General features: G+C 34.9%; 1 protein-coding gene across 10 annotated transcripts in view; it reads left to right on the top strand.

The window, feature by feature from the left end:
- The window catches only part of BIRC6 (baculoviral IAP repeat containing 6), a 227342-nt gene that overhangs the window by 190708 nt on the left and 22200 nt on the right, over window positions 1-14434 (top strand). For 9 of the 10 annotated variants that reach the window (XM_004777910.3, XM_004777912.3, XM_004777917.3 and 6 more), the window contains 2 exons: window positions 9150-9295; window positions 9986-10096. In XM_004777910.3, coding sequence (XP_004777967.1) covers window positions 9150-9295; window positions 9986-10096 — 257 coding nt within the window. Of the gene's footprint in view, window positions 1-6221; window positions 6395-9149; window positions 9296-9985; window positions 10097-14434 lie in introns of those variants that run through there. The other variant, XR_201180.3, reaches the window with a different exon arrangement.

The raw sequence follows: 14434 nt of genomic DNA on the forward strand, positions 1-14434 counted from the left end.
TGCCGTGTTGCCGTGGCAGCGCAACTATGGAATGACTTATATGCCTCGTAGTTCTGTAAATACTGAATTTTTGCTATTGTGTGTATGAGATATAATTATAGATGCATGCATACGTCAATGCACACACATACATATATCTGAAAAGTAGCTTCTGAATTTTAATTTTTGAAATAATAGACTCCAGGGCATGTTTCAAATTTCCTTCAATCATAATTATACCTTAATAAAATGATTACCTCTTACGGGTGGCAATAGTTTGATGACTGGTGTACCACTCTGATGGAGTTCATATTTAGTGTAAAGCAGAACCACTTAGGGAGTGAATGTAGTAGTCCTAGTTTATGATATTCACTGTCCAAATTGCATTAAGAGCTTCCTAAAGATGATACTATTTTAATATCCTTTTATTCATGATTCTTTATTTTTACTATCCATTACCTTTCCTAAACCGTCCTTTCAAGGTTCACAATGTATAACTGCATAGAGCTAATTTGAGTCCCATGGGTAGCATAGATGAACTGATTAATACTGCTATGGACTGATTATTAGTAAGCATTTAGATTAAGGTAAATTAGGAATAACGTTCCTTTTAGAAGCACAAAGGAATAGGCAAAATTGTGTTACTTCAGAACAGAGAATTTTATATTCAGTGTTTTCCAACTTTTGCCTGAAATAGACAAGATGAAAGGTAATTAGTCATCAGGATTTTTTCAGGAATCTGTTTTTTTAAAAGACAGATGACATGTTTTATACCTTAGTTGTATATCGGTTTGAAAGCAGCTGTGCCTATAACGTTAAATCTAATTCTCTACTCAGGCCATTTTCTTCCATGATCTGTCACTTGAAACTTAAATAGTATTGGAGCATACCAGGAGGCTTTCATCAGGAAATTTTGTGCTTTTTTGTTTTTCATTTGACATTTTTGGTAATAGTTTCAACAAAATTGGGGAAGTGGTTAATTAAACTGTAAATACTGGTTCTGTTTAACTTTGCTTCCAAAATATACAGTAGTTTGTTACTTTATTTCAGAGATATTGTTCAAAACCCACCTTAGTAATCACTTCGGTAGAAAGAACAGTGGACTTCCAAAATGATAAAGAGCTCCATTTCCTTTGCTTGTCCACAGCCATCCAAGGCACCTGTGAAGAACAAAGAGTTGAATATTTATGCACACGGACTTACACTCTTAGTGGAATTAACTCCCTTGGTGAATGTTCCTCATTCATAAGTTCTCCCTCCTTCTGGTGCCCTCTGTGTACCAGTACTAACCCTTTCTTTCTTGCCAGTTGCAGAAAAAATGTACTGGCTTTTGTTTATTTTACCCACAAAGTCTTAATTTCTGGCTTTTTTCTTCAGTTTCATGATTTAATGATTTTTGTGTTTAATACTTTTTAATTTTACCTACAAGCAGTGGAAAAAAATAATTCCACAGAGACAAAAGAGAACTAGAGAGGTAGTGAGAAAGCACATTGAGAACAAACGAGCATATCACAGAGAATGCAAAGACGCATGCAGAGTATCAGCAGAGTTACCCACAGCCCAGAGACAGCCTGTGATTAGATGTTCATTGATGCATAAGGCCAGACTCACTGCCACTTAATTTTATACCAATTACAAGGGGTCAGAATCCGATGAAAATGAATTTCCATGCCTGTCAGATCAATGACAGGTAGGCAGAACACCAGAGTATTTCTTGCATTCCTTTTGTTCTACCAGTTAGAAGTAATTTTGAGTAGTGTAGTATATGTGTTTTGGGCTCTGTGCTTGTATTGATTTCCTTTCTTTTTTCTTGAGAATTATATAAGCTGCTTTAAATTGTAGGGAAAGTTATAGTAGATATATAGTAGCATATAGTTATATAAAAAATACATGGAGGTAATATTATAACCTTATTTCTCTGTAATACATTTAGTTTCAAAATTTCGCAGATACACAGTTTTCCCTGCTCAGAGCAGTAGGCAAGAAATATTCTTGTTGTTTGAGAATGAAACCACTGCTTAAAAGAATTTAACATTAAAAACTTCGCAGTAGGTTATAAATCGGGCCTGTTGCTCCCCAGTCTCCTGATGTCTGTGATCTTCATTATTAAAAATAAAACTTTAATGAAGAAAGACAAGTCAATTCACCATTACTCCAGATATACCATTGTTACCTCTGATCAGAGTAGTTCACTGATCACTTAGACTTCACGTGTGTAGAATGGCTAGACTTAAGGCTTAGCTGGTTCTTGAAAAACACATTGATCAAATGCCAAAATACAATTTATTCTATGATTTAAATGATTAAAAAAACTCATAAAAAATTATAAATTGACTTTATACTTCTATCTCTGTAGCATCACATAACAGTATGAAATTATTATTCCTTATCAGATCACATTATATGAGCTTTATGTATCAGGACAGTGTCTATTATCTTAATCCCAAATAATATTTCAAGCACTCTGAATTATTGCAGAATTTGAAGTGTCTTGCTAAATAAGATTTAGTTTATAACAAGTTAAAAAAGATTAGCCTGTAACAAAAAAAGGTTTAGCTTGTAACAGATCTTAGGCACATCACAAGCCCGACCCATATTACCTCTAGGTTTCAGAGCTGTAGGGAACTCTATGGGGTTCAGGTAGCTCGGGTACTCCTTTCTTTTAATGAGGAAAACAAGGTGTGATTTGTTTTAGGTCCTCTGATGCTTAATGGCAGAGCTCAATAATTCGTACCTTCTCTGTCCCAGTCAAATATATTTATCTACTGTTACATGCAAACAATGAATCAGGGAATACTACATCAAAAACTAATGAAGTACTATATAGTGACTAACATAACATAATTTAAAAAATTAAAATTTAAAAAATACATTTATCCACTAAATTAAACTTAACTCCCAATAACAATTCAGTATGTGCATCAGTGAATAATTAGAAAGTGGGGAGGTGACTTGTTTCTGAGCTGGCTTTAGATATTTATGCACATGATTTTTTTTTTAATGTTAACAGTGAAGTAAAATTACTTTCTAGTTGAAATTTTGGCTTTTAATAATTATAAAACTATGTACAATAATGCAAATTCTACAGAGTTTTTCTGCTATTTTCTTTTACTCATCTTTTTTCATTACCCTAAAGAATTTTCAAGTCATGATAGGCCATTAAAAGGCAGCATATTTCATTAGCTATGTTTAGCATTTGAGTTATGCCTAAGTAGTAATTACATTACTGAAGTAAACCCAAGCCTCACTGCTCTTTGGTCTCTCTAGTACATGAGCAGGAAGCAACTTTATGTAATTATCACTTAGGTGAAGAGTGAGTCAGCTTTACTCATTAGATGTTTTTCTTGCTCAAAAGAATTAATAAAAAACACTCCTGAAAATTTCTTGGTTATTGATATATTTGTCCTCCACTGTCTTTTAAGGCTGATTTGGTATCAGTTTGCGTGGATTAGGGCAGTGGGTAGGTGATAACTTTTTTTTTTCTATGTTGTAAAAGAAGCCTCTCCCCACCCTGTTAATTTTCCATTTCCTGAATTTTATTGCTGTCTTAATATACCTTTTTATTTCTAGAATCTTTAACTGCCTTGTCGAGAAGGAATTAGGGGTGCCTGGGTGGGTGGCTCAGTCGGTTAAGCATCTGTCTTCAGCTCAGGTCATGATCCCAGGGTCCTGGGATTCAGCCCCCCTTTAGGCTCTCTGCTCCACGGGGAGCCTGCTTCTCCCTCTCCCTCTGCCATCGCTGCCTTCCCCCCCACCCCCTGCCACTATGCTCTTTCTCGAATAAATTTTTTTTAAAAAGAAAGAATTTATATAGCAATACTTGATATTTAAATATCTGAACCTAGGTGGCTGTCCACTAAGTCTCCCACTCTTGATTCCTGCTCGGCCCCTAATCTCAGAGTTAGGAGATCGAGCTCCACATCAGGCTCCCATTCAGCAAGGAGTCTGCTGGAGATTCTCTTTCTCCTTCTCCCTCTGCCCTCCCCCGACTTGCTATCTCTAAAATAAGTCCATAAATCTTTTTTTTTTTTTTAAAGAACAAGCAAAAATACACCCCCACGTACTTTATGACTGATTATTGATCAGCATTTTATTATAGACTTCAGCATGAAAGAACTTGAAATCATCTAACCTCTATTAATAAAGGGATGGGTAACATAATACTTTAGACACACACATATATATGTATGTATATATGTGTATGTGTACACACACACGTATATAAATTTACACACAGACATACACGTATAATCATTTCCACTTGAAATATAATTGTCTACTGTGAAAATTCAGTCTTTTGCCCACAAAATAGTCATACTGTGAAGATGTGACCCCTTCCGCTTTTACATACCAGACCTGGTGAAATTCAGTTTCTGCTGGCGCTTCCAGCCTGTGTTCTCTCAGAACAAAGTGAGACTGTAGCCATAGTAGTTTGGTTACACTTTTGAGTAAGTGTGACACCTTACAGCTTCCTTGGAGCAGGAAAAAGGCAGTTATTTTATCTTTAATCTTCTATATGGACTTTTCCTGCTGGATTCCAGTAGGCAAATAATCATATGTAGTATACTTCTCCGAAAATTTGGAAGAGGGAATTCTGTCATCTAGTAATGTGAATCGCTAACGTGGACGCGACACAGCAGTGCTTCATTGCCGGTTCGCTTAGCTAGCTAAAAGCATCTTCCTGGTGTAAAGAAGTTCATCATATTTAAAAGTACCTGAATTCTCTTGTAGAAATAGCCAATTACCTTTTATCTAAGCACTAAGATTTAGTTGACCTCCTGCTAAAAAGGTATATTTTTATTATCAGACTCTCTTACTATAACTGCTTTAAGCTAGTCCTCTAGGGCTTCAGTGAGTTAATATAGAATTTCAGTACCACTTTTGTTTCTTTTGGAAAAGAAACTTTTGTTTCTGTTGGAAAACATTTCCTAGTTTCTCCTCTTTTTCCTCTACCTCTAACACCTACAGAACGAACGAGTCCTGGTTTCATAGCCCTGAAGCATTTATGGTAACCACACATATACACACTTTTTTTTGTTTTTTTTAAGACCTTGAACAGATTTAGTAGTTAAAGTTCATCAGTCTTTTACTTGGTGATGGAGACAGCAATACTAACATTTATTTTTTCCTATCTTTTATTTGCCTCCATTGGATTTTCCCTTAGTGAAGCATATTATTTGTGGCTCTCCATTCCATAGTAGCACACAGTACCTTCATTTTGTCCTGTGATGCTTAATCTGACCTAAAAATATTTTTATCTAACCTAGAAATCAAGATTTATTTTTAAAGGCTTCTCATACCTCTGTTTTGAATATTTACTTCTCTTACAGTACTCATTTATGCTTTCCAAGACAAGGAAGATTTTATTTTCAATTTTAAATTGAATTGGAAACTAAGATTGGTACTTAACCATTTGGAAAAAGTTTAAATAAAAACAAAAGGGAATCAGTTAAAAACTAAGCTTTGGGCTAATAGTGAAAAGCATTCATCTTACATAGGTCTTTGCTCCACTTACTGGTGCATTTCAAGAATTATTTTCATATTTTCTGGAGACAATTAGAAGCAAATAGTTCTCTATGGTAATATTTTTTAAAATCTTCCTGCTTACTTTTAATCTTAACTTGTTTCGGACTTTAATCCCTGCCAAAGAGCTTTAGAACTATGGAGTATTACATGATGCATTGGTTTACAGAAAAATGTAGAAGTTTCATTTGCTTACAGTTTTAGAATCTTCCTCTAAGATGCTAATAGTTCTGGAATCTGGACATGTCAGCATGTTGTCTACAGATTACTTCTTCAACATGGTTCTACTTTTAAAATGTTTATTTCAATTGTGTGATAGTTTTGACTTCAGAATTTGGAGTGCAGGGAATGGACGTGATCTTTCCTAATGTTCTACCAAGAAAATAGCTATATTAAGCTATTTTCAGTTTATAGATTATAAAAGAACATAATTCTGATATTTTGCATTTCGTCTTAACAAAAATCCAACTTATTTTGGGTGATAGAGTTAGCAGAAGCAGGTCACTATAACTGAATGTTTGAGTTACTGGCTTTTTTCTTTTGTTTTTACAAGAAAGATTTACCCATTCTGCTCACATCCTAGTTCAGATTCTATGTTGCAGAGCCAACATTTGCTAATTTGTTAGCCATTTAGTTGGAATTCACAGCATAGTGGAAAATGTTTGCAGATAATTCTGTGCAATAGTAGAAACTTCAGTTGATTCCTCGTATTTCTTCAGGGCAGTGATCACAACCAGATTCAACGTCTGCACAAAGCAGCGGATACCATGGTAGCGGCCGTCGCTGATTGCTTTTACCATGTTGGATCCATTGTCAGTCTCAAAGACCTACTTCCAGCTAGGTGCCTTGAACTCAAATAGCTTTTCCCACAGACTTCAGGATGTGAGCTAAGGTATGGCCTTTTTTCATGAGCTGGGCCTACATATGGGTTGACAGTAACCTGCAACTTTTATAGAAAAGAGACTGCTGGCTGTAGCTTAATATTAGACAATGACTAGTGGTAGTCATCGTTAGGCAGGGAGTGTGTGTTCTTCATAAATTTGAAGTACTCTTGCCTTTTGGACATTATCCCTTTTTCTCCTGTATGTTTTTGTCAAGAAGATGATTCACGTAAAAATTTCTTATTTGAACCTGATGTAAAGGTCTAGAATATATCTGTTTTATGAGTTAACCAGTATCTTCAAAATGAGATATACAAGAACATTTCTTTCACGCATTTGATGTAAAAAATAATACTTTTCAAACTTCTGTAAATTTTTGCCCTTCGTTAACTTTTTTTTATTTGGTGGTCAAAAAATATAAAATTTACCATCCTGACTATTTGAACTATTTTAATAATAGGAATGTCTCCTACTAATCATCTTTTAAAAACTGGAATTAGGAAATTGGTATTCATGTATAGGGTTTGAAATCTGGAATGAGTACTTTTTCCAAGCGTAACTTGTTCTAAATTGCACTGATGCAGTGCACTCTCCATGCCAGACATTCTTATTTCTTCAAGGAGAAAATACCCTAATTCTGGAAAAATGAGCTTCACTTCCGTATCTTTCTTCTCTGCTTGGCAAGATGTGTTTCATAAGTGAAATCTTCATTGAGCACACAGTGGCTCAACTGTTGATGACGGGTTTTAGGAAACCATCTTTATTTTATTATGGCTATAATGATAACTCTTCTGTTTTTTTTTCACACTACTTACTGTTGTTTTCCTATTACAGTCAGTAGCCCTATTAAGAATTTTTTAAGCCCTGGTATTAGAGGGAGACTCATTTACAACTGGCAGGGAGAGAGAAACCTTTTAAATTCAAAAGGAGTACTGTTCAAGCAGCTTATGCACTTTTCTTGGCCCTCGTTGTTTGTCACTGATTGTGAATAGCTGTTGGTAAATTCAGAATCTGAGAATCTGATTGGGCTTATCTACCAGAGTTATATCTTTAAGAGAATTAGCAGATGGACTATTAAGCTTATAAACTCAACTTTATTTCATAGCTATAAAAGACCCAATAACTTACTTAATTCTAACATTTAAAATGCCTGCTATTTCAGTCTTAAAACATTTATTCACTCTATTCTCCTTACATATACATGCAAACATAGATGCTCATATACACAGGTACACATGCAGGAGTTGATGACTGAGATAATGTACCACATAACATCTACCAAGTGGTCCTGAGTGGCAAAGGAAAGTTGGCCGTGTGTTCTCTGTGACTTCTTATACCTCAGGGAAGATAAGAGATAGGAGAAAAGGCAGTAACCCAGTAGACACATTAAGTTAAATCATCTTACCAGGTTAAGCAATATATACCTTATAGTTAAAAATATCTGTGGATACTCGTTTTTTCACACACTATGGGTATTAATTCAGAACACACGCATAATACTAGATCTGTTTACCCTTGCTACCCGTCGGAGTGGCACGTCTTAATGTACCTCTTACTATCTCCCTAAAATTAAGCTCTGAATTGATTCTGAGCAGATTTTTTACTTTGTGATAAGGAACAGTTCATTTATACATAAATAGCAATCTCATTTTGTTAAGGACTCTTCTACTTTCTGTTAGTCTTTGTATAGTTCTCTAAGGCTCTGTGCCCACTTTGTGAAATACTGTTTTAATAAAATTGCCAAGTTGTTTTCTTGGTAGGTATACAACTAGAAAAATAAGTGATATGGAGTCTAGATGGTACCTTAGCATGAGTATCTTAAACACCTTTATTTATATGTGATTTCAGTTTATATTATTTATTTAATGAATTAACAAATATGTAAATGTTAGTATACATGATGTAAATTTTTAGTATCTAAGCAATAGTGTAAAATGATTATTATGTAAATAATATGTGCTGAGAGTAAACAGAAAAAAGGACATTGATACTCGTTATTTTCCGTGACTTATAAAATTATGTATTCATCTAGAAAATTTAAAGAAACATTTTGATGCCTTAGAGACTGAGACATTGTTGTAGTACATCCTATTATTATATAAAATTTGATAAAAGGTTGGGTATATTTTAGACCCTGACTAGGGAATGCCTCTAAAATGATATGCCCTAAAACTTAGTGTAAAATACAGTTTTGATGTATAAAAGCACATTATATTTAAATCCCTAGCAGTGAACCTGCATTTTACTCTGGGATAGTTCTTTTATTTTTCCCCTTGAGAAGTAACACACTTACTCTGAGTGAAATACAAATACTATTAAAGTGAAAAACTACATATGGTCCTTTGATTCCCAAGTCTTAGAAGACGAGGATAGACCTCTCTCAGTTTTGTACAGTAGAAGTGACTTCTCTACTTCTAGGTATTTATAAATACTGTAAGTTACCATAAAAGTGTGAATCCAAGGACGTATCAGGTATCTGGGTCTTCTTACAGTATGGTATTTCTATAGTGTTTGTTTGTTTATTGCTTTTGAAGTGAAAACCTACCAAAAACTATTTATTATACTAAGCATTATTGTATGACTTTAAAAGCAACAATGAATATAGTTTAAACTATTTCTGCTATATATCATATGTGTGTCAAATGAAATGCATAATGTCCTTTTTGATTTTTAGCCACTTTTTGGCTTATGGAGGTACTTATTTTTCAGTCTTAAAATCCTAATTTTCCTTGCATTTCTTTCCATATTAAAAAAAAAAAAATCCAGATCTAAAAGGGAAAATGTTAAAACAGGAATAAAACCAGATGCATCTGATCAAGAACCGGAAGGACTTACGCTGTTGGTACCAGACATCCAGAAGACTGCTGAGATCGTCCACGCAGCCACTACCAGTTTACGGCAGGCCAACCAAGGTACAGCACTGCCCCTTCTCTGCGACTTTTCTTTTGATGTTTCATTTACTTCTGAAACTGCCTCTCTCTTTCCTCTGTGGTAATGGTTTTCAAGCAAGTTCCTTTACCTAAAAATTTCATTGCCAGGTTTTCAAGTTAATCATGAATAGTCTCTAATTTTAAAATATTTATTTCTATTATGTATGATTACTAATTTATTACTATTATGTATGATTATTAATCTACTAGATTTGGTAGGCTACCAACATATATCCTGATTTTCTCTCCTTCCTGTTGATAGTTGTGAAATTGAAAAATGCCATCATTTTGGATAGGAAATGATGGATAGGAAAGAGCACTGAAAAAAGTGTGTGAGAATGTAGTTCAAATCAGTATTTTCGTGTCTTAGCAATAGGAGATATAAATAATTCTTTATTATCTGTTGTTTTACTTCTGTTTTGCCTGCTTAGATAAAACTAATAAACATTTTAAGAATTTAAGTTTTAAAGTTGGTAAGGGTTTTAGCCCTCTTAGTTTTATTTGTGAAATAGAAAGAAATCTTTTATTCTTAAATGAGTAAATAGGAAGATAATTGTGAAGAATTGGGTAACTTTTTGGAATTCAAACTTTGAACTCTTGAAGTTAATTGTTTTTGTTTTAATCTTTTAAAATGTATGCTTATGTTATTTATCTTGAAATATTAAATAACAGAAAAAAAACTAGGTGAATATTCAAAGAAGGTGGCTATGAAACCCAAACCTTTATCAGTATTGAAATCACTTGAAGAAAAATATGTGGCTGTTATGAAGAAGTTGCAGTTTGGTAAGTTGAAGTTTTAATCTTTGTTTTTGAGATCTCCTTTCACATGTGTAATAGTGCTACTGAAATGTGTTCACTCTAGTGAAGTAAAGATTTTGAAAGTTGATCGTACCATGAACCATTCATATCCTGGGTATATGTGTGTGTGCACCGTATGTATAGAGTAGGTGTATGTGCACACACGTGCAAAATTTTTATCTTTTTATCTCTGGAATTATATATTTTTAGTTATATTTGGGGAATCATGATTTTAGAAACCAAGGAGGGGGAGAAAACCCAAATAAAATGTCTAATGAACAGACAGAAAGTGGTTTTCTTTCTTTAAGTTCTCTCCATTTCTTTATATCTTGGCCTAAAGGAAGCTCAGACCTGGGACCTTGAATGAAGTCTGTTACTGTTTCCACTTTAGAATTCCATGAGATTTGCCTTTGGAAAATACAGTTACATAGAGTTCTCCTGTAGCCCTTCCTATTCCAAAACTCTAGACAAGTAAAGACTGAAGAAAAGAGCCTCTCAGTCTCCTCCATAAGGTGATAGCTAGCCTATAAATAAACAGTAGAATTCTAAATTTTGGTGACCAGTTAACTGCTGTTGTCTGTGCCTTTTTTCCACCCTTGAGAACCAGCCAAAGGACTTGAACTATATGAAAAAGAACACTAAAGCAAGAGTAAAAATACATAGATTTTTGTCATACTGTCTTTGAAAATGCTGTATAAATCATTTAGCTTTTGCTCCATCGTACCACCCAGAGTTGCAATAAAAATCACATGTAGTATTATATCTGAAAATGATAAAGCACTCAGGCAGACCTTTGAAAGGTCTTGTTCATCATCTTAAGATTGGAAGAATTGCGGTGAAGTGTATATACTGTTATTCAGAAAGAATGTAGCAGTTTTGCCAAGGGATCCATGTTTTTGGATAATTGTGCCAGCCGTTGTGGGTTGTGACCATTTTGTTTAGTAAACACTTGAATTCGGGGGCTCGTGAGTGGCTCATTTGGTTAGGTGTCCAGCTCTTGTTTTCAGCTCAGATCATAATCTCAGGGTCATGGGTCAGGCGCCTCACCAGTTTCACAGTCAGCAGGGAGTCTGCTTGAGATTCTCTCTCCTTCTCCGCCACACTCATGTACGTGCAAGTGTGCACCCATGCTCTCTCTCTCTCTAATAATAATAAATAATAATAAACAAACCTTTAAAAAATAAGTAAACACTTGAATTCAGGAAAGTATAATAACTATAAATGATTACAAAAGTAACAGAAATACTGTCTGCTATAATTTTACTTATTTATTTATTTAACAGACAGAGATCACAAGTAGGCAGAGAGGGGAGGGGGGAAGCAGGCTCCCTGCTGAGCAGGGAGCCCAATGCAGGGCTCGATCCCAGGATCCTGAGATCATGACCTGAGCTGAAGGCAGAGGCTTAACCCACTGAGCCACCCATGCGCCCCTGTCTGCTGTAATTTGAAAGTTACAAGAAACCAAGAATAAATGCTATACAAATACAACATGAATCATAGACCTCCTCCAAGGGTCATCATACAAAGGAATGATCAGAATTACTGGGAAAAGCCACATACATGAGGATCAAATATGATGTTTATAGCCACAATCAGTATCACAGTTAGCAGGAAAAGGATTCTCAGAGTTTAAATGGACTTAAGTTTTTAAATCTCTCGAATGAAAGCCTTTGTGTAGTTATAATTTGATTAATGTATTTTGTTGCAAATCTTTTTAAAAATTAAATTCACTATATGATGTAGAATAAAACAGCTGAAGTAGACTGGAGATATGTCAAGAGTTGTCAGTAGCATTGCATTAAAATGAAATGATATATACCTCCACCCATTTTGCAAAAAGCAAAAATCAGATGTTAGATGGGTCTGTCTTTAGCTTCACATTTCTATATACTTTTCACTTTGTGACTGCCTGTTTTCCACAAAAGCATTCCCCTGTTCACTTCCCCCACCTCAGATTCAAAAGCCTGAAGAAACTTTTTCTGCTTCGTTATTGATTATCTAATTGTTTTTATTCTGAATGAGATTTAGTCTGTGAGTTTCCCCAACTAGGTAACAATGCATATCTACCAAAACCTTTAATGCCTATTCTGGAATGGAATTTTGAACTTCAACTCAGTGGACAGTAACTTTGTTGGGAAACCCCTGAAAGCATGCTTAACTTAAAAATAAATCCTGAAAAAAACTAAGAGCTTTCTATTGTGACTCTGGTAGATATGTCAGAAGGACATCATTTGGTTGCTTCCCACTCAATGCCATTAGACACAGCACTAATACTTGCTGGAACTATAGAAAGAGGAAGAAAAAGTGGTCCATAGTCATATTTCAAGATTTTAAATAGCATTTTATAAACTACATACGATCTGCTCTTATTTCTGAACTTTGGATTTACTGATCTTTAATAATTCAAAGACGCTTTGGATATAACTAGATTTATTCTGCTTTTTGGGTTCTTTATTTTGGATTTTTATTCACTATTTTGCTGTTCTTTTGGGTTATTTGCAAACTTTAATTTCCTCTTCAATGTTTAGGATATTAGCCAGGAATGGGAGGTGTCAGGAATAAGGTAGTGGAGAGAGAAGAGATAATTCTTCTAACCAAAATTGAGTTTACTTTTACTTGGGAAAACATTTTTCCTAGTGGGCAAAAATTTATATAGATTGAGTTATTTTATATAACCTTATGAAGAGCTGGTTTGGGCTCTAGAAATCTTTTAAAAGTGATCATTTTTTCTCTTCTGTTGTTACTGTTAAAGTCTATGAATCCTGTAAAGACACTGTGGAATATAACTATCATTTGTTTTCTGATATTGTACAATACCATTTTGATTTCTCTTAAAAATTTTCCATAATCTTTGCAAAGTAGATTTTTTCCTTTGTATACTTTAATTAGGGGGTTGGTTAGTTTCTGATGATATTATGGTCTTTTGTCTCACTCATTTTGACTACCTAGTCCATTCCTCTACAATGTTAATATGATCTGTTTTTTGTTTCTTCTTAAAAAATACTTGTGAAGAAACATTTTATTGGAAATTACTTTTTGTAATTATTTATGACAAGTAATTTGCTTGTTTTATGTGAATTTGATTAATAAGCATTACTAAGACAGTTTATATCTTTTTTGGACTCTGGTTAGTTTCTATAGGATTTTATCAGATTATTCCATATTGTTTATTTCTTGCTTTAAAAATTACTCCCAGAATTAGGTGCTTAAAACGTGTATTAACTTGGGGTGCCTAGGGGGCTCACTTGGTTAAGCATTTGCCTTCATTCGGCTCAGGTTATATGATCCCAGAGTCCTAGGATGGAGTCCCACATCCAGCTCCTGCTCAGCCAGGAGCCTGCCTCTCCCTTTGCTTGCTGCTCCCCTTGCTTGTGTGCCCTCCGCTCTCTCTCTGACAAACAAATAAATAAAATCTTTAAAATAATAAAAAAAACAAAAAAGTAAAATGTTTATTATTTCACTCTTTCCATGGGTCAGGAATTCAAGAATGGTTCAACTCATTGGCTCTGGCTTAGGGTCTTTTACAAAGTTGCTGTCAGAATATTGGCTGGAGCTTCAGACAAGTGAGATCTTGAGTGGCTCTCGGGGAGTGGCTCTCGGGGGGGCTGGGCTCTCGCGCTTATTCCTGTGACTGTTAATAGGAGGCCTTAGCTCCTTGCCCTGTGGGCCCCTCCATAGCACCTCCTGAGGTCTTCACTCATTGTATCTAGATTCTGTGAGTGAAAGTGCAAACAGGAAGCCACACAAGGCCTTTTATTTTTTAGTTCTAGAGGTTGTCTACTATTGCTTCTGCTTTATTCTTCAAAAGTAAGTCATTAAATCTAGTTCATATTCAAGGAAAGGGGAATTAATTTCTACCTTTTGACAAGGGTGTCAAAGACTTTGTAAAAATATTTTTGGGGATAAGATTTTATTTATTTATTTATTTATTTATTTAGCGAGCACACATGCATGTATAAGTAGGGGGAGGGGCAGGGGGAAAAGAAGAAAATCAAGCGGACTCTAGGATGAGCGCAGGGCTTGATGTCAGTGACCCTAAGATCACGACCCAAGCTGAAACCAAGAGTCCAACACTCAACTGAGTATACAGGCACCCCTAATTGAATATTGTAATAAATTTTTGGTATTAGTAGGCCCTGGTCTCTTATCTGCGTATGATAGAAAAGTGTTCCTCCAGGCATCAGAATGGGCTCTTGTGTTTCTGGTGGACTGTTGTTTAGAAAATCCAAAGGAAATTTATCTCTGTAGTATGTGAAAGGCAGTGGAATTGGGCAGATGAAGTTAACTCCAGTTCACAAGTTTACTGACAGGAAGTAATTTTGC

The sequence above is a fragment of the Mustela putorius genome, unplaced genomic scaffold (genome assembly GCF_011764305.1).
Source record: "Mustela putorius furo isolate JIRA1106 unplaced genomic scaffold, ASM1176430v1.1 tig00000281_pilon_pilon_pilon, whole genome shotgun sequence".
NCBI classification, from domain to species: Eukaryota; Metazoa; Chordata; class Mammalia; order Carnivora; family Mustelidae; genus Mustela; species Mustela putorius.